This window comes from Mirounga angustirostris, unplaced genomic scaffold, assembly GCF_029215605.1.
Source record: "Mirounga angustirostris isolate CCGP_5_RB_7025 unplaced genomic scaffold, mMirAng1.0.hap1 SCAF_5, whole genome shotgun sequence".
NCBI classification, from domain to species: Eukaryota; Metazoa; Chordata; class Mammalia; order Carnivora; family Phocidae; genus Mirounga; species Mirounga angustirostris.
In genome coordinates this window covers 66618466-66644932 of record NW_026991713.1, presented here as the reverse complement: position 1 = coordinate 66644932, position 26467 = coordinate 66618466, and the positions used below count along the sequence as shown (strand labels likewise).

Genomic DNA, 26467 nt, shown 5'->3' with positions numbered 1-26467 from the left:
AAAAACTGGGATTCTTACGTGTAACACTTAGCAGGGTGACTGCTACATAGTTAGGCACTCAGTAATAGTACAGCAGTATTTTACCTTCATATATGGGAATAAAGTACTTATAAAGGCTAAAAAAGATCAACTGTTCAAGATGGGATCATAAATTTCCTTTTGAAGGGTCAGCTGTTGGCCTTCTTAAGAGCCTACTAATAGAAAACCATTTCCATTGTTGCCCAGATTCTTCGGGTTTCTTTTATATAGACCTTGGTTTAACATCATTTTATTCACTATTTGAATTGGTGCTTTAAAGGGGTAGATGAAATAGAGGATTTTAAATGTGATTTTTCAGCCAAGCCTTATTATTTCTACCATTTCAAGGGGTCTAGGGATGTTAAGGAGGCACCTGGACCCCAAGGAGGGACTTTCAGACTTGCAGAATGTTCAGGGCTGGAAAGACTGCAGGGAAATGTCCCTGCTGAGAATGGCCAACAGGTAATCCTTCCTACTACCATTGAACATGTTATTTCATGTTTCTTTTCTCAATTTTGTTTCCTTTCACTCCCATTAATCAGCTATATTAATTTCATTACAGAAAAAAAAAAATTAACAGAAAAGGAGACAGATCTATGAAAGCAAATGATATAACCACAGTTTTTGTGTTCAAGTAGTATTTAGCTGGGTGGTACGTATAAGTACATACAAAATAAATTGTACCTATTTCAAGGCAAACTTCTTTATTTGTAGCTGCTTATTTTCAATCTGTTGTATTTGCAAGCTATAGGATATCTGTTCATGAATTGGTATCTTCTGGAGGCATAAAACTAGATTGGCACATAAAAAATAAAAATGAATAAAGAAAGAAAAATAATTATAAATATTTACCTAAAGATTTGCCTTTTTCAGGAGCATGTAAAACACATGTTGAACAGAACAGAACAATAGCTGTTAATCCCATGATCTGAAGACATGCTAAATTCTTGTATATAAAAATAGTTTTCTTAAGGATGTATTTGTTTAAGGTGTTTTATATGTGCCTTTCCTCAGTTCCGTGTCCTTCACATAGGAATCATTGCTGATATGGTTCTATGTGACACTCAATTTTGGTACCTTCCTGGTCCCTTCTTTGATAAAGAGCTTGAAGTTAATCAACCCATCAGAAAGCAGATCTGTAGCCTCAAGGGGGCAGCATTTAGTCATAGCCAAGATCATTTTAGCAAGAGCCACAGGAATTATTTCAATATTTTCTTAAGAGTACTACTGCTTAGATTTGTAGAGTAGTAGCACATTGTAAAAACTAAGAAAGGCATTACCACTAAACATAATTTTTTGTTTGCATTTCAATGTGTCCTTATAAGCCAGTCTTGGTATGTATTGATTATCGAGGTTTATACTTCATAAGAGTAAAAAACTTGCTAGTTTAAGAACATGAGGGAATGTTAGAGCAGAAAGAATCTTAGATATTATCTTGTCCCAAACCCTCATTTTTAAGAATTGAAGTTACTTTCCCACACTCACAAAGATCTCTTTTCCAGTGATTTCTGTAATTGCCTTAATTCTGTTCTTAAAAGATCTGTACATTTAGACTAAGTGTGATCACTTTTACGTCACCTTTAGAGTAAATCAAATTTTTGTTCCCTACGACGTCTTCAGAGTATCTCTCCTTAGTTGCCTATGTTGTAGAATATACTTTCTCAGTTTCTTCAGTTAGATCTTAGATGTCAGGGTGTCTGGTTTATTCATCATCCTATTTATCTCAGTGAGTTCCATTTTATAAGTGGCTTTCAAAATGTAGCTAGAATTGAACACAGTGTTTCATTACTACCTAGTAAAGAATTTTGAGACTAGACTATGAATTTGTATCTTCTAACGCAGATTGAAGTGTTTAAATTTTCATCTTTCTAAGGTTTTTAAAGTTTAGTATTAAGAACGTAAGGGTTTAAGAGCCTCAAATCCCAAGTCTTAGATCAGAAAATATTATCACTCTAGGGGCGCTTGGGTGGCTCATTCGGTTAAGCATCCGACTCTTCGATTTCAGCTCAGGTCATGATCTTGGGGCTCTGTGCTCAGCGAGGAGTCTGCTTGAGGATTCTTTCCCTTCTGCCCCTCCCTCTGCTTGTGTGGTTTCTCTCTCTCTCAAATAAATAAATCTTAAAAAAATATTATCACTGTAATCTAGAATTTTTAGCCATAATTTACTCTTGAAAAGATGACAGAGGAAAGCATACTCTTGAAAAGGTGATAGAAGAAAGCAAAGTTAAAATTTCTTTTTTTAACAAAAAGAGCATTAATAAAACTGCGTTAACTTTTTTTTTTAAGATTTTTTATTTATTTATTTATTTGAGACAGAGAGAATGAGAGAGACAGAGAGCACACGAGAGGGGGGGAGGGTCAGAGGGAGAAGCAGGCTCCCTGCCGAACAGGGAGCCTGATGCGGGACTCGATCCCAGGACTCCAGGATCATGACCTGAGCCGAAGGCAGTCGCTTAACCAACTGAGCCACCCAGGCGCCCTGCTGCATTAACTTTTTTAGTTAATTTAAATTGCAGAATAGATCACATAGTTGTTTTGCATCTTTTGTGTAATTTTACTTTTCTGGTCACTCACTGCTGGATTTGTGGCTTTGATTTGGAAAAAAAAAAACAAACCTGTAATATAAAAAAAATAGCTCTTCCTCAATAGAGTGGATGAGAATATTCCTCAAGAGGGATCATTCCAAAAACTTTGACTTTGAAACCTTTTACATTTACATTTGAGTTAGGGTTATGGCTAATGATCTAGCAATTCATAGTCAATAATAAGGTTAAGAAAAAGTAAACCTACACATCCTAAAAGAAATATATTTTGCACTATCATGTAAAGACCTAATTCTTTTTACTAATTAATTAATTTTTATTTATGTATGTATTTATTTATTGGGGGGAGGGGCAGAGGGGAGGGGGGAGGGGCAGAGGGGAAAAGGGAGAGTGAGGTTTTTGAGCAGACTCCGAACTGAGTGCAGAGCCCATTGCGAAGCTGGAACTCACGACCCTGAGATCATGACTTGAGCCAAAATCAAGAATAGGATGCTTAACTGACTGAGCCACACAGGCGCCCCAGGAATATGTAATTTTTTAATAACAAGAGGAAACCTAAAAATATTAACCCCTGCGGTCAAAGGATATATGACTCTTGGAATTTCTCATTTGGTATGTTCTATTAAGTACTTTAATTCTTGGGGCACCTGGGTGGCTGAGTTGGTTAAGTGTCTGCTTTTGGCTCAGGTCATGATCCCAGGGTCCTGGGATCGAGCCCCATTGCGGGCTCCCTGCTTTAAAATCTTTTTTTAAAAAAAGTACTTTAATTCTTTTTGTTTCAGTGATATATTTAGACCTATTTAATTCTTTTTGTCATTTGTTTACTTTTTATTGTAAAAATTTCCCCAACATATACAAAAGTAGAGCTAATAAGTCTTCATGTATCTATCACCTAGCTTAAAATATTATTACCATTTTGCCTTTTTAGTTTCATCTGTTCTTCACCACTATCATTTTTTTTTTCTTGGAGTACTTTAAAACAAATATCAAACATTATTGCATTTTGCCAATAATAATTCAGAATCCGTTTCTCTAATAGTTGAGTACTTTTAACTATTTAGATCTCTCTCTCCAATACCAAATCACATCCAACAGAAATAGTAATGTGTTTAATATTATCTGACACCCAGTTCATTATTCTCTAGTTGTCGTTTATTTTTTTTGTTAAGATTTTATTTATTTTTGACACAGAGAGAGCACAAACAGGGGAAGCAGCAGGCAAAGGGAGAGGGAGAAGAAGGCTCCCCGCTCAGCAGGGAGCCCCATGTGGGACTCGATGCCAAGACCCTGGGATCATGACCTGAGCTGAAGGCAGACATTCAACCATCTGAGCCACCCAGGCGCCCCTCTAGTTGTCTTTTAAAAACAACATGGTTTTTGTTTTGTTTTTTTTTAAACAACTCGTTTCAATTAAGATCCACAAGTTTTTTATATGTTGCATTTGGTTAATGTGTCTTTATTCATTCTTAATTTAATAGCTTAGGTTAATTTCAGTCATCCTTGCCACATCCCTCATTCACATTTGGGGTCAAAATACCTTGTGATTCCTTGTTACATTTTCTGTGTGACACCAAATAAGAGTTCCACAATGGAAAAAAAAGATAGGATAAAGATTTGTTAGCACTTATGAAAATAAAAATAAGCTTAATGTACAAATACATGACAAGATATTCAATAAAATACCTAATTTAAACAGTAATAGTATAGGGAACCAAAAGGTTCAATCTGAGGGAATTTGATGCTTCTGGCAGATTTACCCTTTAATTAAAATTCTGGGATATTTGTAACTTGTTACTCTCTTAATATTTGTATTTGGCTGAAATGGATCCTCTTGGTTACTCCCTCTTATTAGCATTTCCTGGATTTTTATTGAATATTTTCATTTCAGGGAAGCAATTTAAGTAATTCTTTTGATAGACTTAATTCTAATGTTACCTTCCATTCCTTTGTCTCTGATCCTCTTTTTTTTTTTTCTGTGTGCTTTCTCAGCATCAGTTTTTATGGCTTTAAGAATTCCCAGGTGAACGATTGTCAGATACGTGTTTCCAGCATTAACTTCTATTAATAGACATTTGTAGTTGGTGATCTGTCAGTGTCCCCAAAGCAAACTCATTATCTTTCCTCCAAAGTATGGTTTCCCTTCTCTGTTTGGACTTCTAGCATAATAATAATAATAGTGACTGTTGCCATTTGTTGAGAATCTAGACCTAGGCTCTTCGTCTATAGTTTCTCTAGTCTCTTCCCACCATTCCTTACCCTAGATTTCATTACTTAACAGTTTATAGATGAGGAAACTGAAGATCACAGAGGTTAAACAGGTTGCCCAGGGTCACATAACTAGTTTAAAGAGCAAATTGAAAGTTTGAGTACTGATGTGTCAAGCTAGAAAGTCCACATCGTATCCATGACACCTGTTTTTCATGCATGTATATGCATGTATATGTTTTCTCACTGACCATATTGAAAAATCTTAAGAGCGGGACCCTGTTATGGAAACAACTTCAATCACATCCCAAAAGTAGATTTTTTTTTTTCTTAGAGCTTGGAACTCCAAAGTTCTTATGACTTCACATTTCTAAACTTTTTTTCAGCATTTTATTCTCCTTTTTTTCATTTTTATGCTCTAGCCTTACTGTGTTTTGTCTTTTTCCTACTTTTTATGGCTTTTAATCTGATGTTTGCAGCAACCAATATTACTTTATAAGTGAACAAGTATATTTAATATTTTCCAGAGTTTAAATTTATTGCCATTAAACAGTGCTTTGAAAATGGTGTGCTACCATTTCTATATGAAAAATTCAATATTATTTTTCCCTTTGTGATACATTTTTTAATGAATAAAATCTGAGTTAAGGTTCAAAGAAAATATTTTGCCTCAAATTCTTTTAAGCTTTATTATAATTATGTATTTTTCAGAGAGAAAGGGATGGAATACAGAAGAAGAAAACATAGCTTATATTTAAAAGACTTATGTGTACAATTAGGATTTTTACTTGTATTGTCCATCAAAAGCTGTAACTGAACAACTTTAAAGACTAAAGTTAAAATGGCTTACTCTGAAATAATTTTTACAACATTCTGCTTACGGTTAATTCATTTTTAACATCAGAAATTTTCTTTGCTTTTTGCTATGATTGTTTTATGTTGTAGTCATTAAAAAATCTAAAAGGAAAAATATGCTAAGAAATAATAATTTGCAATTGATTTGTTCTTGTGCAGAATGTACGTAAGTAAATCAAATGGGTGCATTTATAGTAGATTTATTCCTCATTTTAATCTATAATTGTGTTTCTGCCTAATTTTATTAATCTAAAAATTCTTAATTCTAAATAATGTATATCCTGTAACAGTAACAATGTGATCTTACCTTTGTGGTTCAGATGAAATAAAAGAACCTGACTTCCTAATTATCTTTATAAAAATAATTATCTTTTTTAAAGAATTTTTAAAAAATGATCATTAACTACAAATGTAAATTTTCTGTTGGAAGTGCATAACTATCAATGTAATCATATAATCGTCATTATAATCATTTTATGCCTATACTATAAAATACGAATGTCTTTCAGTGTCACCTCACAAACTACGTGGTTGTGTTTTTTCACAGAACACTCCTCTGACGCCTTCACCAGCTGTGCAAGTGCAGAGCCAGCCTAACACTTCCCAGCCTTCTCCATTCAGTGCATCTAGTCAGCAAGGGGATCCAGTGAGAAAACCTGGACACAACTTCATGTGTCTGTGGCAGTCTTGTAAAAAGTAAATGGCAATTTTATTTGATACACATAAATGCTCTTTGTTCTGGAATGCTTTTATATTTACATTTCTGTCATCTATACTTTCGTGAAAATTTTCTTTTGAAACCACTGAAGTCTTTTAGCAAAAATACTTCCTGTTAAGAGGGATGTTTATGTAGGTCCAGTGGCACCTAAGCTAAGAAATTTATATAAATGGTAGAAAGAGCTTCATTGCCTAATGGTAGGTTATTGGGGAATGTGTTTCAGTATTAGCTTTTAACAAAAGAAAATCAGCTAAGCATTTGATTTCATATTTGACTATGAAAAGAGATAGGTTTTTTAAAGTGACTTGATGTTGGTGGCAGCTATTGAATTTCTGTATTGTAGCAACTTAAAGATAATAATCTTTTAGGAAGACTGATTAGTCTTAAATTTGAGTTTGGGTTGGACACCCCATGAAAATTATTTTTAAAGCCATATCATCTTACAATTTAATAACTAAGATGAACAATGAGTAGAATTGAACTTCCTAAAATAGGGCTTTCTTACACTTGCAAAATACTTGCGAATAATGTTGGTTAAGTAAAATAGTTCTTTTAACAGAGCTCAGCCAAGACCCTTTGCTTTGTCACTTTTTTAGAGGTATAGGACTAAGGCACTTGTCTTAATAGACATAATACCCTTCACTTTATGGATATCAAATTTCCATTTCACTTTAACTGATAGAAGAAATTACCATATTCTTTTAAAAATTGTATTTGCTATTCATAATTTTTATGATATACTACATACTTTATGGTAAACTTCATATACAGGTTTGTTGTGGGATTGTGGCTATCACTGTAGCTTAGGGATTATTAATAGTATGCACAATTTCTTTGGACAGTGTTCATCAAACTTTAAATCTCAACCCAGTAGTGGTGTCATGAAATCATTTTGTCAGATCTCTACTTGTGGGTTTTTGCTGGTTTTGTTTTGTTCCCAATAAAAAAAAAAATGAACAAAATATATCAGATTCCATCATGGTAGTAAAGGTAACTATTGTTTCCAGTTTCATATGTATATAATATAGGCAGGTGTGTACTAGATTATAGTGTAAAATCTGTTTATCAAAAGGTAGTTTACAAGTCCGTGCTTTCGGTGGTCTCCGATTATTTCTTTGATTTGTTTATTTTGACCATCTTGTTTTGTTTATGTTGTAAGTTAATTTGAAACTATTTTCACCATCGTCAACTGTATTCTTTACTTTTTTCAGATTTTGTTTTTGTCTTTCCATGTAAATGGAAGCTGATGGAGTAGGTAGTCAGCTAATACTGTTTGTTGACTAGAAAGTTTGAGAATAGCTGCTTTAGATGAAGCGCTTATAGTATTTCAAGAAAAAAAGTTGCTGGAAGAGTTAATGAGCCTAAATGCACAACACGATTTCCCGTCTTGCTACAAAATTTGATCTGTGCCTCCTCTTTGGAAGTCTTTTTTGAATAAGACTCAGCAGGGCTTCCCAGAGCTTGTCATTTTTTAAAGCCATTTTTAGATGCTACAATTTTAATTCAGTTTGATTCTGCAAATATTTACCAAGTACCCTCCTGGAGGGTGTATGTGCTTGGAGTTAGAAATAAAAAAGAGGGGTGCCTGGGTGGCTCAGTTGGTTAAGCGACTGCCTTCGGCTCAGGTCATGATCCTGGAGTCCTGGGATCGAGTCCCGCATCGGGCTCCCTGCTCAGCAGGGAGTCTGCTTCTCCCTCTGGCCCTCCCCCCTCTCATGCTCGCTCTATCTCATTCTCTCTCTCAAATAAATAAATAAAATCTTAAAAAAGATATATTTAAAAAAAAATAAAAAAGATCATTCTCAGCTTTTAAAGAAGCACATCCAAAAACAAATTTATGGTATAAATAAGTGCTATAAAAAGAGAGTTGGCAGCATAGCGGACAGTTAATGCAGTGCTGGGATGGTTAGAAAAGTTTCAGTACAGGAGCACCTGGGTGGCTCAGTCTGTTAAGCGGCGGACTCGGTTGTGATCTCGTGGTCGTTCGATCAGAGTTGTGCATCAGGCTCGCACTCAGCGCAGAGTCTGCTTCAGATTCTCTCTCCCTTTGCTCTTCTCGCAATTATTTCAGTTTTATGAAGAGCATTTTAAAAGTGGCATTGTGTACTTCCATCAGGAGATATGTAATATCTTGTCTCTTTTTTTGTGATGTCAACAACCATTGAGGGTCATCACCTAAATCCATCATTCAATTAAGAGTTGTAAAATGTAAATGTTCCCCTCTTACCAACTCTTTTTTTTTTTTTTAAGATTTCATTTATTTACTTGAGAGAGAGAATGAGATAGAGAGAGAGAGCATGAGAGCGGGGAGGGTCAGAGGAAGAAGCAGACTCCCCGCCGAGCAGGGAGCCCGATGCGGGACTCGATCCCGGGACTCCAGGATCATGACCTGAGCTGAAGGCAGTCGCTTAACCAACTGAGCCACCCAGGCGCCCCCCTCTTACCAACTCTTTGATTTCTCTGAGAAATAGTAAGTTCCTAAAGAAAAGGCTAGATAGGTTATTTATGATAGCTCTCATTTACCAATTTTCAAAATATTGCAATATTTACTTGTATTCTTCAAAGGTGTCCCATGAAGTTTGGATTGTTTGTTTTTGTTTTTAGTATCATTATAAATGAACTTACGAATTTAAAAATATTTGAGGTATTTTAGTCCATTGCAATTATTATTTCTTGATGTTCAAATTGTCCTGTCTTTAGCCAGTAAAGGCCTATTCATGCTGGTTCCCAGCTCCTTTGGTTGATCTTAATATAAGTGATCTTAATAGGTTTTTGACAGTTTCCTTGTTCTCTGTTAGACAAAATGTTCCTGCCACATACATGGAATCAAATTTGTCCAAGGAGGTCTTTTAATGGGAAATGGTATTTAGTCTAGGTTCCAGGGAGTATCCATTGCTTTTGAGTTGGCTATTATTCTAGATGTTTTAGTGGACAGACTAGAAAAACTAATGGTTTTTATTTCATGCTTAGAAAGATCTTCTCCGCTGTTAGATCACATAATACACATTTTGTTGCCCTCCACTACTTTAATTTTTTAACTTTTTTATCCATCTGTAATTTAGTTTCATGTATAAAGTGAAGTATGAATCTAGCTTTATTGTTTTCCAAATGGCTAACATATTGGTGTTTATCTTTCCTTGGGTGTTTGAATTTCCACACTTGTTATATATTAAATTCCTGTATGCTTTGTCTATTTCTGAATTACTTGTTACTCCACTGGTCTCTGTCCTTATTATACCATCACTTTTTTTTTTTTTCAAATATTTTATTTATTTATTTGAGAGAGAGCACAAGCGACAGGGAGGGGAAAAGGGAGAGGAAGAAGCAGACTCCTGGCTGAGCAGGGAGCCTGATGCAGGACTCGATCCCAGGACCCCAGGATCATGATCTGAGTCAAAGGCAGCCGCTTAACTGACTGAGCCACCCAGGTGCCCCTATACCATCACTTTAAATTTTAATGTTGGATATGGCAAGATCCCCCTCCTAATTTTTCTTTTTCAGGGTGTTTCTCAATTTTTTTCAAGCATTTATAACAGGCACTATACTAGATTTTGAAATTAGAGTGATTTATAAATTGGACTTGGTACATGTACAGGTACTTATCCTTTCAAATGAACTTTAGAATGTTTCTAGAGATCCCAAAAAAGCATGTTGGCATTTTCGTTGTAATTGCTTTTTTTTTTTTTTTTAAGATTCTTTTTTTTAATTTATTTGTCAGAGAGAGAGAGCACAAGCAGGAGAAGCAGCAGGCAGAGGGAGAAGCAAGGAGCCCGATAAGGGACTCGATCCCAGGACCCTGGGATCATGACCTGAGCTGAAGGCAGACACTTAACCAACTAAGCCACCCAGGCGTCCCTTTTGAGGATTTTTACATCTGTGTTCACGAGAGCTACTGGTCTATAGTTGTTCTGTCTTTGTATGGTTTTGGTATTAGGGTAATGCTGGTCTTATGTAATGAATCAGGAAATGTACTCTCCTATTTTCTGGTAGGGACTATAGAGAATTGGTATCATTTCTTCCTTAAATGTTTGGGGGAATTCACCAGGGAAACCATAAATCCGGTTCAGTTTTTTTCAATAGTTATGAGCTTGTTCAGATTATTCTTCTTGCGTGAGTTTTAGCAGATTGTGTCTTTTAGAGAAATCCATTCATTTGATAAATTACCAAATTTGTGGCATAGAGTTACTTATAACATTTATTATCCTTTTAATGTTCATGGGCTCATTAGCAATGAAAGAAGCTTTTATTTCTGATATTAGTAATTTGTGTCATTTCTCATTCTTTTTCTTGGTTAAGCTAGCTAGAGGTTTATCTATTTTATTGATCTTCTCAAACAACTAGTTTTGGTTTCGTTGATTTTTCTCTGTTGATTTCCTGTTGTTATTTCATTGATTTCTACTTTAATTTTTATTTTTTTTCTTCTGCTTGCTTTAAATTCATATTGTTCCTTTTCTAGATTTCTAAGGTGGAAGCTTAGATTATTGATTTTTAGATCTTTTCTAATCGATACATTTCATGCTATAACTTTCCCTATATGTACTGCCTTAGCTGTATCCCTCAAATTTGGTAAGTTGTAATTTCATTATCACTTAGTTCAAAATATTTTAGAAGTGCGTTGTTTAATTTCCAAGTATTTGGGGATAGTCCACCTATCTTTTTGTTAGTTATTTTTAGTTTAATTACATTGTAGTCTGAGAACATACTTTATGTGACTTCTGTTCTTTTAAATTTGTTAAGGTGTGTTTTATGTCCCAAAATGCAGTCTACCTCGGTGAATGTTCTGCAAGAGCGTGAGAAGAATGTTTTTTTCTGTTGTTGAAGTGTTATATAAATGTCAGTTAGATCCAATTGATTGATGGTGCTGCTTAGTTCAAATACATCTTACTGATTTTCTGCCTGCTAGATCTGTCAATCACTGATAGAGTTGTGCTAAGTTTCCAAGTATAATTAGTGGATTTTTCTATTTCTTCTTGCAGTTCTATCAGATTTTGCTCATATTTTGATGCTTTGTGTTAGGAGTGCAGACCTTAAGAATTGTATGTCTTTGTGAAGAGTTGACCTCCTTACCATTATGTAATGTCCCTCTTCATTTCTGATAGTAACCGTACTCTAAAGTCTGCTTTGTCTGACATTAGTATAGTTACTCCAGCTTTCTTTTCATTACTGTTAGTGTGGTATATCTTTCACCATCCTTTTATTTTTGGGGTGGAGGGAGTATAAAATGGATTTTAATGTTCAAATTAATATTATTAGTCCCCAGCTTTCAACTTTGAATATGATTTTCTCTTCTTCTCCCTAGGTTTTCCTCATAAAAGTCAGTCCTTTTGCTAACTGCCTTTAAAAAAATTTTTTAATTGGAGTGTAGTTGGCATACAATATTACACTGTTTCAGGCATACAACATAGCCACTTGACAGTTATATACATTATATAACATTCACTATGCTAAGTTTAGTTACCATGTGTTATCATACAAAGTTATTACAATATTATTGACTATACTCCCTGTGCTGTACTTTTCATCCCCGTGACTTGTTTATTTTAGAACTGGAAGTTTGTACCTTTTAATCCCCTTCACCTATTTTGCTCATCCCCCAACCACCTCCATCACTTTACTTTTAATCTGTGTTTTTATATCTAACCACATATAGTTGGGTTTCGTTTTGTTTATCTGCTCTGCCAGTCTCTTTATTAATTAATATGTTTAGATCTTTCACATTTAAAATGATTATTGATACAGTTGTATTAATATTTATCATATTTATAAATGTTTTCTATTCATTTCACTTGTGTTTTGTATCTTTTGTCTTCACATGTTTTACTTTCTTTGGTTTTAGCTGAGTAATTTATGATTCCATTTGTTCTTCTTAGCATATCAATTATACTTCTTTAAAAAACTTTCTATGGTTGTTCTAGAGTTTGAAATATATATATATATATTTTTTTTTTTAAGATTTTATTTTTTTTACTTGTCAGAGAGAGAGAGAGAGCACAAGTGGGGGGAGAGGCAGGCAAAGGGAGAAGCGGGCTCCTTGCTCGCTAATAAGGAAGCAGCTCTAGTGCAGATACGCCCTCAGTTTTTGTCTGAAAAAGTATTTCTCCTTTGCTTTTGAAAAATAATTTTGTGGACGTAAAATTTTTTCTTTTAACTTCAAAATATTTCATTCTACTCAAGAGACATCCAGTGTAAGTTTACCTTTGTTGTGCTATCAGTAAGGTGTTTTATTTTTGCTCTTTTCCTGCTAGCTACTTTCAAGATCTTTTGTCTTTGGTTTTTAACAATTTGAATATAATATGCCTAGGTGGATTTTTTTTTGTTTTTCTGTTTTGTTTTGTTTTTTACATTTATCCTATTTGGTATTCTCTGAGTTTCCTAGGTCTGTGGTTTGGTGTGTGTCATTGATTTTGGAAAATGCTCAGTTCAGATATTTCTTCATTTTATCTCTTTCCTCTTTCTGGTATTCCCATTACTCATATGTTGCACCTTTTGTAACTGTCCCACAGTTCTTAACTGTTTACTTTTTTTTTCTCTTTGTTCTTCAGTTTGAGAAGTTTCTATTCATACGTGTTTAAACTCACTGATTCTTTTCTTGGCTGTATCCAGTCTATTGATGATCCCATCCAAAGGCATTCTTTTTTTTTTTTTTAAGATTTTAATTTTTTTTTCTTTTTTTTTTTTTAATTTATTTATTTGACAGAGAGAGACACAGCGAGAGAGGGAACACAGGCAGGGGGAGTGGGAGAGGGAGAAGCAGGCTTCCCGCCGAGCAGGGAGCCCGATGCGGGGCTCGATCCCAGGACCCTGGGATCATGACCTGAGCCGAAGGCAGACGCCTAACGACTGAGCCACCCAGGCGCCCCAGATTTTAATTTTTAAGTAATCTACACCCAACACGGGGCTCAAACCCACAACCATGATATCAAGTGGCATGCTCCACTCACTGAGCCAGCCACTTCTCAAGGGCATTTTTTATTTCTGTTACAGTATTTTTGATTTCTAGCATTTCTTTTTGATTCTTAGCATCTCCATTTCTCTTACTTTACCCATATCTTCTTCCGTGTTACCACTTTTTCCATTAGAGTCTTAGCGTATTAATCATAACTATATTAAGTCTGCATTATGATAATTCCAAAATCTCTGCCATATCTGAGTCTGGTTCTCATGCGTGCTTTGTTTCTTTAAACTGCGTTTTGGGTTTATTGTTGGGTTTTGGTGTTTGGTTTCTGGTTGGTTTTGGGGTTTTGTTTTTTTTTTTTTTCTTTACATTTGCCATGCCTTGTGAGTTTTTGTTGAAAGCGGGATATGTTGTATTGGTTAATAGGAACTGAGGTAAAGAGACCTTTAGTGTTAAGTTTTATGTTTACCTACTTAGGAATTGTGCTGTATTTAATGTTTGCTGTAGCTATAGGTGTCAGAGGCTTCAGTTTCTTCTAGTGTCCTTTTTTCCCACTCCCCTGTTGTCTTTGGATTTGCTAGAAGCTCATTTTTTTTAAGATTTGTTTATTTATTTTAGTGCCTATGGGGTGAGGGGAAGAGGAAGAGAATCTCAAGCAGGCTCCCTGATGAGCGCAGAGCCCCATTCAGGGCTTGATCTCAAGACCCATGAGATCATGACCCCAGCCAAAACCAAGAGTTGGATGTTCAACCAACTGAACCACGCATGCTCCGGAGCCAAAGCTCATTTTTAAATAGAGTCTGTATCTTACAGCTCTCTCAGTCGTAATCCACTCTTACTATACTGGAGCCTTGTTGATGTGGTGATAAGGTATTGCAGATGGGAAGCATTCTGTAATCTCATGATTAAATCTAACTTTTTTTAGTGGGCTTGAGTCTAAGGGCTGTGACTTTAAGACGAGTTTCTTTTATTTTCTTTATTTTTCTCCCCTGATGTGAGCCAGGGAATCTGAGGGCTCGGAGTTACCTAATTGCTCCTTCCCTTAGGCCAGATAAGGCTTTGTTAAAAGTAATTTTCCTTGAGGGCAGGCCCTTGGTAAGGAGAAAAGAACACTGGGCATATTTAAAATTGATTGCTTTCTCTCTCCCTCTGCTGGAAAGCCCTAGGGAATTTTTCCTCCAGTCTTTACTGTAGAACCCTGGTAAAATTCCTGGAGGTAAAACTCAGAAAAGTGTGGGCTCTCTACAGAGACTGCAGCCGTACCCCCCACCTCCCTACCCCCAGTCCCTGCCAGAGTTTTTATCTTTCAGGGTAATCCATACTAGACCTCCATCAATGCATCAGTTTGTGCTTAAGTATTCCTAACAGTTATTGATTCTGGAAGTTATTTGTGATTCTCTATATTCCACTGTCTCCAATTTTCAGGGAGGCAGTTTGCCTTGTGACCTCAGTTCTCTGATGGATTTAAGAATTGTTAATTTTCAGTTCAGCTTTTTTCTTGTTCTGAGGATGGGAGTGACAACTTATAAACTCTTTATATGTCTGAACAAAAACTTGGAAGGTCCTTGTCCTTTATTCTTGTTTTTATATCATCAGCATGATGTGGACTGTTAGTTTATAACGGAAATATATAAGTAATGTGTGATTATATTTTGTGTTTGATCCTAAAGAAATGGGACCCCCCATGGGGCGCCTGGGTGGCTCAGTCATTAAGCGTCTGCCTTCGGCTCAGGTCATGATCCCAGGGTCCTGGGATCAAGCCCCACATCGGGCTCCCTGCTCAGCGGGGAGTCTGCTTCTCCCTCTCCCACTCCCCCTGCTTGTATTTCCTCTCTCGCTGTGTCTCTCTCTGTCAAATAAATAAATAAAATCTTTAAAAAAAAAAAAGAAATGGGACCCCCCAAATTCTCTATAATTAAAAAAAATCCATGAACTGCTCTTTTAATTCTGTGTAATTAGAGGAAAGGACTCAATGCCTCTGGTAAACCAAGAATTTACATTCATTGTTTTTAGTACTGTTTCTTGGCCACCATGTTCTTTGAATAAGCAGTGTTGGGATAAAGGGGACGTTTGAGAGAGGACTCCAACTTACCTCTAACCATAGGATCTCTGCTTTTTACTTTATGTATAAGGACTCTAAGTCACATTTTGTTTGAAAAGATGCTTCTGCAGCTATAAAAGACATTTGAAAGCCACTTTTAGAATACATTGTTTCTCATCGATATCTAGCCAACAGCTATTATAGAAAAGATGAAAATTATTTTCCTTTGGGAGAATATAATCTATATTGTGTTTATATTTAGAGTTGTATCATTAAAGAGTCAAACAGAATTTAGAGGATCTCAGTAAACATTTCCAGTGTGGAAGCTGTTCTCTCTAGAAACTTAGGGACTTTTATTTGCACTAATAAAATTGATATATTCCCTGACCACCTAGGAATCTCCTCAAGTGATGTTGAGGCTCAAACTCCTGGGTTCCTACTGCAGTTCCTTTGCAGGTGTAGAGTTGTAGTTCCTCCTAAAGATTCTAACACAAGGTTTCGTTATTCCTACTCTATAATCCTTGAAGATACTTTTGCATCAAGATGAGATTTGAATAATCACTGGTCTCATGGGAAATAACAGAGAACAACAAGAAACGTCAACCTCACTATAGGTGACCAATGAATGAAAACTAGAATTTGTATTCTCTGTAAAGGTGCTTTTACTTCTTCCAGAAGTATCATCCAGAATCCATGGTAAATCTTTAATTTCTTCTAGTAGTGGAAATTTCAGAAATAATGTAGTCAGGTTAAGGATTTTTAAAGGAATTTTTCTTAAATTTTCATTTAAGAAAAAAATTAAAATATTTAACAAAAACTGATGGCAGTTTTATACATTTATTTTAAGGTAAAGAAGTTTCTAAAGATTAGTTGAGTGTGATATATAAAACTGCCTTCTTGATATCAAATATTACCCTATATCAAATATTATAGGGTAAGATATTCAGAGTAGAAACTAAAATTCATGATATATCAGTGACTGCTTAATTCTAGTTAAATTGCCAGTTTAGGTTGAAATTAATTCAGTAGTTAGATTATTTGACAACCTGGAATTCATTTTATAGCATCTTTTGTCTAAATTTTGGGGTCATAAGACCAGAAGATATCTTCAGAGGGTTGATGCTTTGCACCCTGGAGTTTTTTTCATATTAGTACAATGTCTGGCACGTAAAGGGCTTTTAATTAATATTTGTTGAGTGAGTTAAATTAATGAAGATTGGCTTGATTCTATAGTCAGCAGTTCTTTGCTGACCTAGCCTGTTGGCATCTTATCTTTTCAATTGTGAACAGCCCATCACCTTGCTGTTTCTACATTTATAAAAGATTTTATGTAAAAGCTATAGAATCAGTGGGTATTTTGTTAATATTATTATACTTGAAGTTTGAACTAATAAGCCTTTATAAATCTGAGATTAACATTATGTAATACTTTTTGGTAGCATCAGCTTAAGGTATATTCCTTGGGCTTTAACTAATAATGCATAAAAATATATTATTAGGAAAAGCCCTAATTCCTTCCACAGCTGATGGGAGAACTTTTTACTTCATTCTTCCAAACACCAGATACCAAAGAGTTTTTAAAGATGGTACCCAAAACCAAAAGGTTATATACCATGAGACAAATTTGCCAAATCACGTTGAAGTCCTTTTTAGAGTTATTTAAAATATTTGGGAATAGAATTTACTAAGGTGAAAATCTAGCCTGCAGTTTACTAATAAACTTTATTTATTCCTTAGAAATTGTGCACAGAATAAGAAAATTATGTACCAATGCTAACTTCTTAAACCTACTATGCTTTCAGAATTTGCCAGCATTAAAAATAAGGAAAAATTTATAGCATCATAGATACTGTGTATAAAAGTATACTTCAGTTTTTACCTAGGCATAAACTTACGCATATTATCTAAGTAAACAATCATTTATTGTAGTAGAGTAGGAAAAAAGGTCTTTAGACATACCTGGTTTCAAACCCCAGCTCTTGCCACCACATAGTTGTATGCTCTGGAAAGTTACTTGTTTGAAAGCTTGTCTTCCTTAGCAGTAAAGTGGGGATAGTTTTACCTTTAACAAAGAGCCATCATAGAAATCAAATAAGATGATGTTTGTAAATATACCAAATACAGAGTAAGTAATGAGCAAACAGAAGTTCAGGTAGGGAGGTAAACTTTATGCTGTGAGTAGCTTTGTCAGGAACAGTGTGAAGTGATATACTGCCATATCTTTCAAGGAGTCTGGGTGAGTATCCAGTCTCAAATTCATTTGTATGCTATATTTGTCTCACTAAAAACAGACAAATACACACATCATCATTCATTTTTATTTTATCTCAAAGCTTATTTTAGTTAATTAAGTATAACATATTTATTGAAATGCCTAAATTGTGCATATGTACTTCTCTACTGCTTTCAGATGCAACTAAAATTTTGGTGGAGGGTACAGATTTTGAAAACATATTTATTTAAGCAAGGTCCCCGAGAATATATTTCCTACCTTGCTGTGTAAAATATGTGACTGCTTCACCAACCAGTAGGTTAGTAGGAGCTGGGGCTAGAGGATCAAAAGCAAAAACAGAAGTCCTTTCCTCTAGTAACTATTATTACTACTACTAATATTATTTATATTATAATATTATCAATATTATTATTAGAAGGAAAGGAAATAGAGCCAAAGACATTTGGTTTTGTCTATCTTCCCTCCGAACTCCCTTCCTATGTTTGAGATATTTCCCATAATTTGAGTCTTACTAGAAGGCAGGACATATCTCTCGCTACAAAAGCCAAAACAAAAGAAAAAGGCCAAATACTTGCTTACTCCCCAATTACCTTCGGCAGCTGAGCCAGTCAATCAGTTGCTCTTGCTTGTGGCTTTGAATCTGGACTGACGATGGCAGGCAGGGCTGTAGCAGCCACAGTATGTCGTTTTGGAAGGGCACCAGTACTGGTTGGGGCTGTCCAGTTTGCACTTGTAATTTTTAGTCCTGTGTAAAGGCAATAAATTAATTTCTTTTAATAATGAAGTTACTGTCTTTTTGTTTTGTTTTTCCATTTTGGACTTGTACAATTAGATATGTAATAAAATTGGGTAAGTCTGCCAGCATCAGTGTTGGCTTGGGCTTTTCCCCCCAGATTTTATCAGCTTGTTACTAAATCTCATTTGAATATAAAATAATGCATACCTCTGGGATTTCTTCGGCCAGAGAATGTTATCTGTGTAAAGCAATTAAATGTCAAGGGTTGAAGTAAAAGTTAATTGTTCTAAATTAACAATATAACTGTTTTAAAAGCTGTTTTTGCAGGTTTTTGATATATAGTACTATCATTTAGGTGCATTTATTAACATTTAAATGCACATCTTATTTTTAAACTAGCATTTTCCTGTTAAAAAATACATATCCCATGTGTTTTAAGTCAAATTAAATGTTTTTGCAGCAGGAGGGCTATTAAGAGGGACATGGAATCCTTTTTGGTCATTAAAGAAAAACAGCCTGCCAAGAACTTAAACAACTAAGAAAACTTTAAATGAAACTATCTGAACTTAAAGTGCCATTTTCTTCAACCCTTTTATTTATGTTTTAAAAACAAAGGAAACAATCATAGCTTTATAGCCGCAGATGTTTGTTTCTAAATTGTTCTTTTAAATATGGTGAATTATTAAAATATCATAATATGTATTATTAATATATATATAACCTGCATAGATTGCAGGCTTTTACATAATAAAATCTTTAAGGTAGTAGGAAAATGCTTTATTTACTTCATTTATTTATGTGTTTATGATGCCAAAGAAATTGATTGACCATAGGAAAAGTGATAGTAATAATCATTGTATAATTAACACCAATAAAGTAATGCTTATTGGCTTTATTTTCAAGGGGAAAGTGTTGTAGCCTTAAGCAGATGGTTAGGGTAACTAGAATCCACAAACTTGCACCTAGTAACCTTATGCACATAATTTGTTCAGTTGAAACAAACAGCTGAAAGAAAAAAGAATTTGGTGAAGGGGATTTAAATAAAGGAATAAAAGCTAATCCTGAGCTTTAGCTGCAACTACTTATGTAAAGAGCAGGGACTAGCCATTATAAATTGTATTGATGATATAATTGAAAATAATATGTTCCTTTGAAAGATGGCCAATGATGGAGAAAAAATTGTCAGATACAGTTACTGTAATAAATGTATTAAATATTGGTTAAATTTATCATTGTTTTGCCAGATATTGTAAATCTAGTTCCTATCTTTTGTGACAGTAATGAGATCAAAGGAAAAGTGTTGTTTCTGTTGTTTTTAGTTGGAGTAGCATGTATGTTGCTATACTTAAGTATAGGCTTCAGTAGAAAGGAAAAGATAGAAGATGCAAAGGAGGAGGTAATTTACGAAGGTATGTAACAGATTCCAGAATATAAGTGAAAGAATTCACCCTGGAAATAGTGACTACTTCTGGCCAAGATCCAAGAGAAGGGGGAACTATGAATAATGACAGAAAATTTAATACAGAGAAAAAGGAAGTTAGGGCAGCTCTAATAGAATAAACTTAAATTTTTTCAGGAATAAGCCTTTTTTTTTTTTTTCAGACGCATAACAATAGGGCAGTATCCCTAAATTTACAAACTCACACTCTATAGGGGAAGACAAACTCTGAAACAATCAGATTGAAGTTTAATGTTTAACAAAAGGTTGTAAAGTTTGGAGCAGTTTTGTGGGGAATGTTTTCAGGAGCAGAAATTAATAAAATAAGTTGTAATGATGAGACTCCCTTGATAATCGGGAGCATTAACTTGGAGGTAGACTGCTGAGCAAGGCTTGGTAAGTTTGGAATAGTTGTGGGAAAAGTCTCCGGGTAGGTGATGAGTAGGACAGACCAGGTGAAAAGACAGAGATTACTAGTGCCACCGCTATGACTGCTGTTACTACTACTACTACTGATCATGGTAGTAGCTCTCAGTTATCGTTGGCTTGATATTCGCCAAATGGCTTTACACGTATCATTAAATTTAAGCCTCACAATCACCCTGAAAGGTAGATTACCAGTAAGTAAAATGAGTTTCAGAAATGTTACTTGTCCGGTGCTTCCACCTGTGGTTGTGCACATCAGCAGCTGGAGGGGAGGCGTGTGCCATTCACATTGGACATGTCAGAGATTGTATATTTATTACAATGTTTTTTCAGCAGATAACAGTAAAGTATCTTAGTGAAGGGCATTCTTTTAATTGCACCATATAGCCTTACTGTGGCAGCAGTATATCAAATTTTATGAGTAACAGTCCCAGTTTTGTGTAAACACACACACACACACACACACACACAGGCGGGGGGGGTCGCGCAGCTTAAAGGAAATACACGAAAATGTTAACAGTCTGGGTCACAGGGAATTTTCATTTTCATTTAGATACTCTTGAATTTTTCTGGTTTCTTTAAATGAACATGTTTGTTATTTTGGGTGGCAGGGGTAGGTTATTGATGGAAAGGTAGTAGTAATAAGGAAAATAGTTCTAGACATACTAGTATACAGTAGTGGCATCCCACCTCTTCTCTTCCCCTATCCCATTCCAGAAAAATCAATAACATTCTGCAAACTCAGTATCTGTTTTGCATTGGAATTCATTTAATCTTTAAAAATCCAGATACTCCATTTAAGGTATTTGGAAACTATTTTCTACTCTTATTTGATCATTACAACCAGCTCCATTCATAGTTATACTAGACCTTGTACTATCACCAGTCAATGAATGGTTTGTATGACTTGAGTAGTTAGACAAATAGTAAACAGACTCAGAGGGGAAAGGTAGTAGATAAGAGGGAAATAATAGACTCTGTGCTGGGCTGGTAAAGTGATGAACACTTAAAAATCCCTGTGATCGGGGCGCTGGGTTGGCTCAGTCGTTAAGCGTCTGCCTTCGGCTGGGGTCATGATCCCAGAGTCCCTGGAGTCCTGGGATTGAGCCCCATAGCAGGCTCCCTGCTCAGCAGAAAGCCTGCTTCTCCCTCTCCCACTCCCCCTGCTTGTGTTTCTTCTCTCATTTCTCTCTCTCTCGTATAAATAAATAAAATCTTTAAAAATATATATATATTCTAAAAAAAAATCCCTGTGATCTTAAAACTGTGCATATATACAGTTTCATGTATTTAGTAATTTGATTTATTTTTATTTTTTTTATTTTTTTTTTAAAGATTTTATTTATTTATTTATTTGAGAGAGAGAATGAGATAGAGAGAGAGAGAGCATGAGAGGGGGGAGGGTCAGAGGGCAAAGCAGGCTCCCCGCTGAGCAGGGAGCCCGATGTGGGACTTGATCCCGGGACTCCAGGATCATGACCTGAGCTGAAGGCAGTGGCTTAACCAACTGAGCCACCCAGGCGCCCTTTAGTAATTTGATTTAAAGAAGCACTAATTTCATCCCTTTTTCTTGTGACTGGTAAATTCATCAATTTTGTGTGTTGTAAATAAACTTGATTCATTTAACATACTGTGGAATATTTTAGAATTCAGGTATCATTTTGACAAGTGACTAGTAGTAGTACATTTGGATTTTGGTGTGTGCGTGTGCAAACAGCTTTACCTTTCAATTAATAATTTATAATATTTAGGTAAGATATTAAAAACACAATAAGAAATGCCCCCTTGTGACAGTTATTAGAGCTCCAGTCATATTTATGTCATACTAATGAAATAGCATTATTTGTACTGAAAATTAAGAGATTCCAAAACTAAAAATGTACTTAACTAATTTTAATTACACAATAAGCTCTTCTTTTTCTTACATCCCCATGACTTATTTTATAACTAGAAGTTTATATCTTTTGTCCCCTTTACTCCTTTGTCAACCCACCATCCCCCACCTGACAACCACCAGTCTCTTCTATCTATGAGCTTAGTTTGTTTTTTTGTAGATTTCATGTATAAGTGAGATTATATGGTATTTGTCTTTCTCTGACTTATTTCACTTGGCATAATACCCTCTAGGTCCATCCATGATGTTGCAAATGGCAAGATTTTATTCTTTTTTATGGCTGAGTAATATTCCATTGAACACAACTTTTTTATCCATTCATCTATCAGTGGACATTAGGTTGCTTCCATGTCTTGGCTTTTGTAAATAAGGCTGCAGTTAATATAGGGGGTATATTATCTTTTCTAATTAGTGCTTTCATTTTCTTCAGATAAATACCCAAACTGGGTATAATTACTGGATCATATGGTAGTTCTATTTTTAATTTCCTGAGGAACTTCCATACTGTTCTTCTCCACAGTGGCTATACCAGTTTGCATTCCCACCAACAGTGCATGAATGTTCCCTTTTCTCTGCATCTTCACCAACACTTGTCAGTTTCTTGTCTTTTTTTTTTTTTTTTAATATACTAGCCATTCTGACAGGTGTGAGATGATATCTTATTGTGGTTTTGATTTGCATTTCCCTGATGATGAGTGGTGTTGAGCATCTTTTCATGAATCTGTTGCCCATCTGTATGTCTTCTTTGGAAAAAACATTCAGATTCTCTGCCCTTTTTTAATTGGGTTGCTTATTTTTTGCTATTGAGTTGCATGAGTTCTTCATATATTTCAGATATTGATCCCATATTAGATACATGATTTGCAAATACTTTCTCCCATTCAAGAGGTTGCTTTTTCCTTTTGTTGTGCGGAAGCTTTTAGTTTGATATAGTCTCACTTGTTTATTTTTGCTTTTTGTTGCCTTTGCTTTCAAATCAAATTAAAAAAAATCATTGCTAAGATTGAAAGCGAAGAGCTTACCACCTGTTTTCTCCTAGGAGTTTTACAGTTTCAGGTCCTACATTCAAGTCCTTCCTCTATTTTGAGTTAATTTTTGTGTATGGTGTAAGATAGTTGTTCAGTTTCATTCTTTTGCATGTGTCTGTCCAGTTTCCCCAAAACTATTTATTGAAGAGACTGTCCTTTCCCTTTTCCCCATCATATATTCCTGGCTCCTCTGTTATAAATTAATCAATCATATGTGTGTGGGTTTATGTCTGGGCTCTATACTGTTCCACTGATCTGTATGTATCTGTCTTTATGCCAATACCGTACAGTTTTAATTACTGGAGCTTTATAATATAATTTGAAATCAGGCAGAATGATGCCTCCAGGTTTGTTGTTCTTAAGATTCTTTGGCTATTCTGAATCTTCTGCGTTTCCATATAAACTTTAAGATTGTTCTTTCTCTGCAAAAAATGCCATTAGAATTTTGATAGGGTGTGTATTGAATCTGTAGATTGCTTTGGGAAGTTTGGACATTGTAACAATATGAATTTTTCTAAGCCATGACAGCTTCACAATAAATCTTTTGTATGTATTTGTATAAGTGAATATGAATGGTATAATGATTTCTGACATTGTCTTTTATAATTCAATATTCAATTACTCTTGATTAAAATTTATTTTAAAATTTCTATCATATATACTGCACATCAACAACTGGCTTAAATATAGACATACTTTTATGACATCCATAAAAACTCAAGTCCTAAGAGAGCTCTGCCATAAACTTTAAGGATATTGATTATGCAAATATTTGAGTTGCTAATTAATAATTGAAACTTTTTGCTGTCTGGAATCCAGTATTCTCTTTCATTGCCATATATTCTAATTAAGAAGGGAAAATAGTATCTGACTTTCTTTAGGTTGTGTCCTTGGCCACGTACCCACTCAGACATTTGTACATTGTTAAGCCCCCAGGTGTGTGAATGAGTAGGGTATGAGGTTAGAGAAAGGGCTGTGGCTTCTTAAACATGGACAAATAATGTGAATTCAACTAAAAAGCCAGACTTAACCAAAATTTGTAACATTTAGATTGTTGGATCTAATATGCTAGAATTTATTATATGTAATATGAGGTCTAGTAAATGTTTAAGCAGCTTCTAAAAGTATAAGAATATGGTATTTGTTTGTAAAATAGTTTTCTATTGTGTTTTAAAATGACATATTACTTACTTTCAAGAGATTCTTAGCTGACTTTCACTGAAGGAAGGGAATTGAGAATGAAACATAATAAACTTAAAAGAAATTACCAAAAGTCTTCAGTATAGTTGAATGATTTGATTTAGAAATACAAACAAATTTTTAAAATAATTTCAAAATATTCCTGGAAATAAAATGAATGTGAGATTTGCTTACACTGTTATGCGTAGTATTTTTGTATATTGATCTGGGGCTTTTGTATTAGGAGAGCAAGTGTTCTGATTTAAAGAATATATGCAAATCTGCCAGAAAATTTCTACTACTTTTATTTTTTGTAGATGGTTTCAGACACCCTCACAGGTTTTCTACCATGCAGCAACTGAACACGGAGGCAAAGATGTATATCCAGGGCAGTGTCTTTGGGAAGGTTGTGAGCCTTTTCAGCGACAGAGGTTTTCTTTTATTACCCACTTACAGGTATACACTTCCTTCATACTATTTGGTCAGTAACTCACCTGGTTGCATTAAAGATCTTGATGCATATTCTTTTACTTCCTCTTTCTCAAAAAGGATAAGCACTGTTCAAAAGATGCCCTGCTTGCAGGATTAAAACAAGATGAACCAGGACAAGCAGGAAGTCAAAAATCTTCTACCAAGTAAGGACCATGAGTTTACTTCCTGTTGCACATACAAAAAGAAAAGTCAGGAAACTAGGCAAAACATAGTACCAGTGAAAGACAGTGTAACATATTGGGAGACCAAGACCTAGATTCCAGTTGAGCTCTACCATTAACCAGCTATGTGACCCTGTTCAAACTGCTTAAATTCTCCAAGCATAACTTTTCATTCTTGCTAGAACACATAGTCTGTTAGAACTTTGTAGCTGTAATGTTTTGATTCTAATTTGTAGACAAGTCATTAGAAGTAATGACAGATGATATTTGAGAAATGCTTTGTAAACTGGAAATGTGTATATGGTTCTTTGTCCTTTGAGAGAGTAATTGAGTATGTATTTGATAATGGCAAAGAGATTTCTTCCTACAGCTACTCCTCTGAGGACAGGCCAGGGTGTCATGTGAGAATTGTATACATATTACATTTACTGTATGGTTATTCATTTACCTGTTATTTCATGAGCCACATACTTGTAAGGCATAGTCAAGTTCTAGTTGGGTGTAGATTCCTGTAAGAGCCTTATTAGATTTGCACAGTTTTTATCTCCTATTCTGTTTCTAACTGAGACCTTTAGTTGTAGATTCTGTAACCTAAATAATATGCTTAACTCTCAAAATGTGAAGAGATATTAAAAAAAAAATGTGAAGAGGTATTAATTTGTCACCATTATTGAGATAGAATTGTGTACTTGGCATTGTGCCAGAGATACAGAAGTCTAAGAACAAGATTTAGTCTATAACTTCACAGAACTGAAATTCTAGAAGAAGAACTAGAAGTATGGGAACACAAGCTGCTTACACACTTCATTCATACCATTACTATTTAATGAGCATCTACTATGTGCTAGACACTAAAGTATGGTATGAGGTATTTGTGACCAAGGTACGTTTTGCTGTTCAGTGTCTAGAGATCAAATGAGAGATGTAAGTAATTCTTACCATCTAGTATAATCACTACTAAAATGAGGACATGCTCAAGACACTGTGAGGGCCCATGCCAACCAATGTAGGAGACCAGGGAAGGCTTTCTGATAGAAAGTGCATCCAAACTGAGACTCCAAGAATGAGGAGTGATTAGCCGAGAGTCTCATTAGCCATAGTCATGAGTTTGGATTGTACCCTAAAGGCAGGGAAAGTCATTTTCCTGCCAAATGTATTTTTCTATAATTTTCACTGTACTTAATTTGTATATATTATGCAGTGTATAAGAATATGTTGGAGTGTATTTGGTTTTGCTTAAATTTGGAGGAAAAGATATTTGGGATCTCAATTGCAATCAAATAAAAAATCTTTGTCACTTATACCTAACATCCAGTAACAGCGGTATCTATATATAGATAATCGTATCTGTAGACGTATATCTAGATATGGATGTGAAGTGGTTTACAATTTTAAGATTGCTTTACATTCAGAATTAGTTTACTTATATTTAAAAGTGCCAGAAATTGCCCCATGTTACAGACGCGAAACCTGGAGCACAGAGGGGCAAGTGGAAATTTTCGAAGTCACACAGGTAGTTAGAGTGTCAGAAATAGACTGCATTTCCTCATGTGCGAGTCATTGCTCTTCCCACCATTGCCTCATGAGAATGCAATGGATATTGAT

At 35.0% G+C, this 26467-nt stretch overlaps 2 protein-coding genes across 4 annotated transcripts in view; one reads left to right on the top strand and one right to left on the bottom strand.

The window, feature by feature from the left end:
* The window catches only part of ARID2 (AT-rich interaction domain 2), a 162755-nt gene that overhangs the window by 122282 nt on the left and 14006 nt on the right, over nucleotides 1–26467 (top strand). Inside the window, exons 16-18 of one of the 2 annotated variants that reach the window (XM_045873582.3) lie at nucleotides 6169–6317; nucleotides 24527–24665; nucleotides 24759–24844. In XM_045873582.3, coding sequence (XP_045729538.2) covers nucleotides 6169–6317; nucleotides 24527–24665; nucleotides 24759–24844 — 374 coding nt within the window. The remainder of the gene's footprint in view (nucleotides 1–6168; nucleotides 6318–24526; nucleotides 24666–24758; nucleotides 24845–26467) is intronic. The other variant, XM_064591359.1, reaches the window with a different exon arrangement.
* SCAF11 (SR-related CTD associated factor 11) overlaps nucleotides 24730–26467 on the bottom strand; it is a 104518-nt gene continuing 102780 nt past the window's right edge. For both annotated transcript variants that reach the window (XM_064591361.1, XM_064591362.1), the window contains exon 17: nucleotides 24730–24866. In XM_064591361.1, coding sequence (XP_064447431.1) covers nucleotides 24795–24866 — 72 coding nt within the window. In that variant the 3' untranslated portion in view covers nucleotides 24730–24794. The remainder of the gene's footprint in view (nucleotides 24867–26467) is intronic.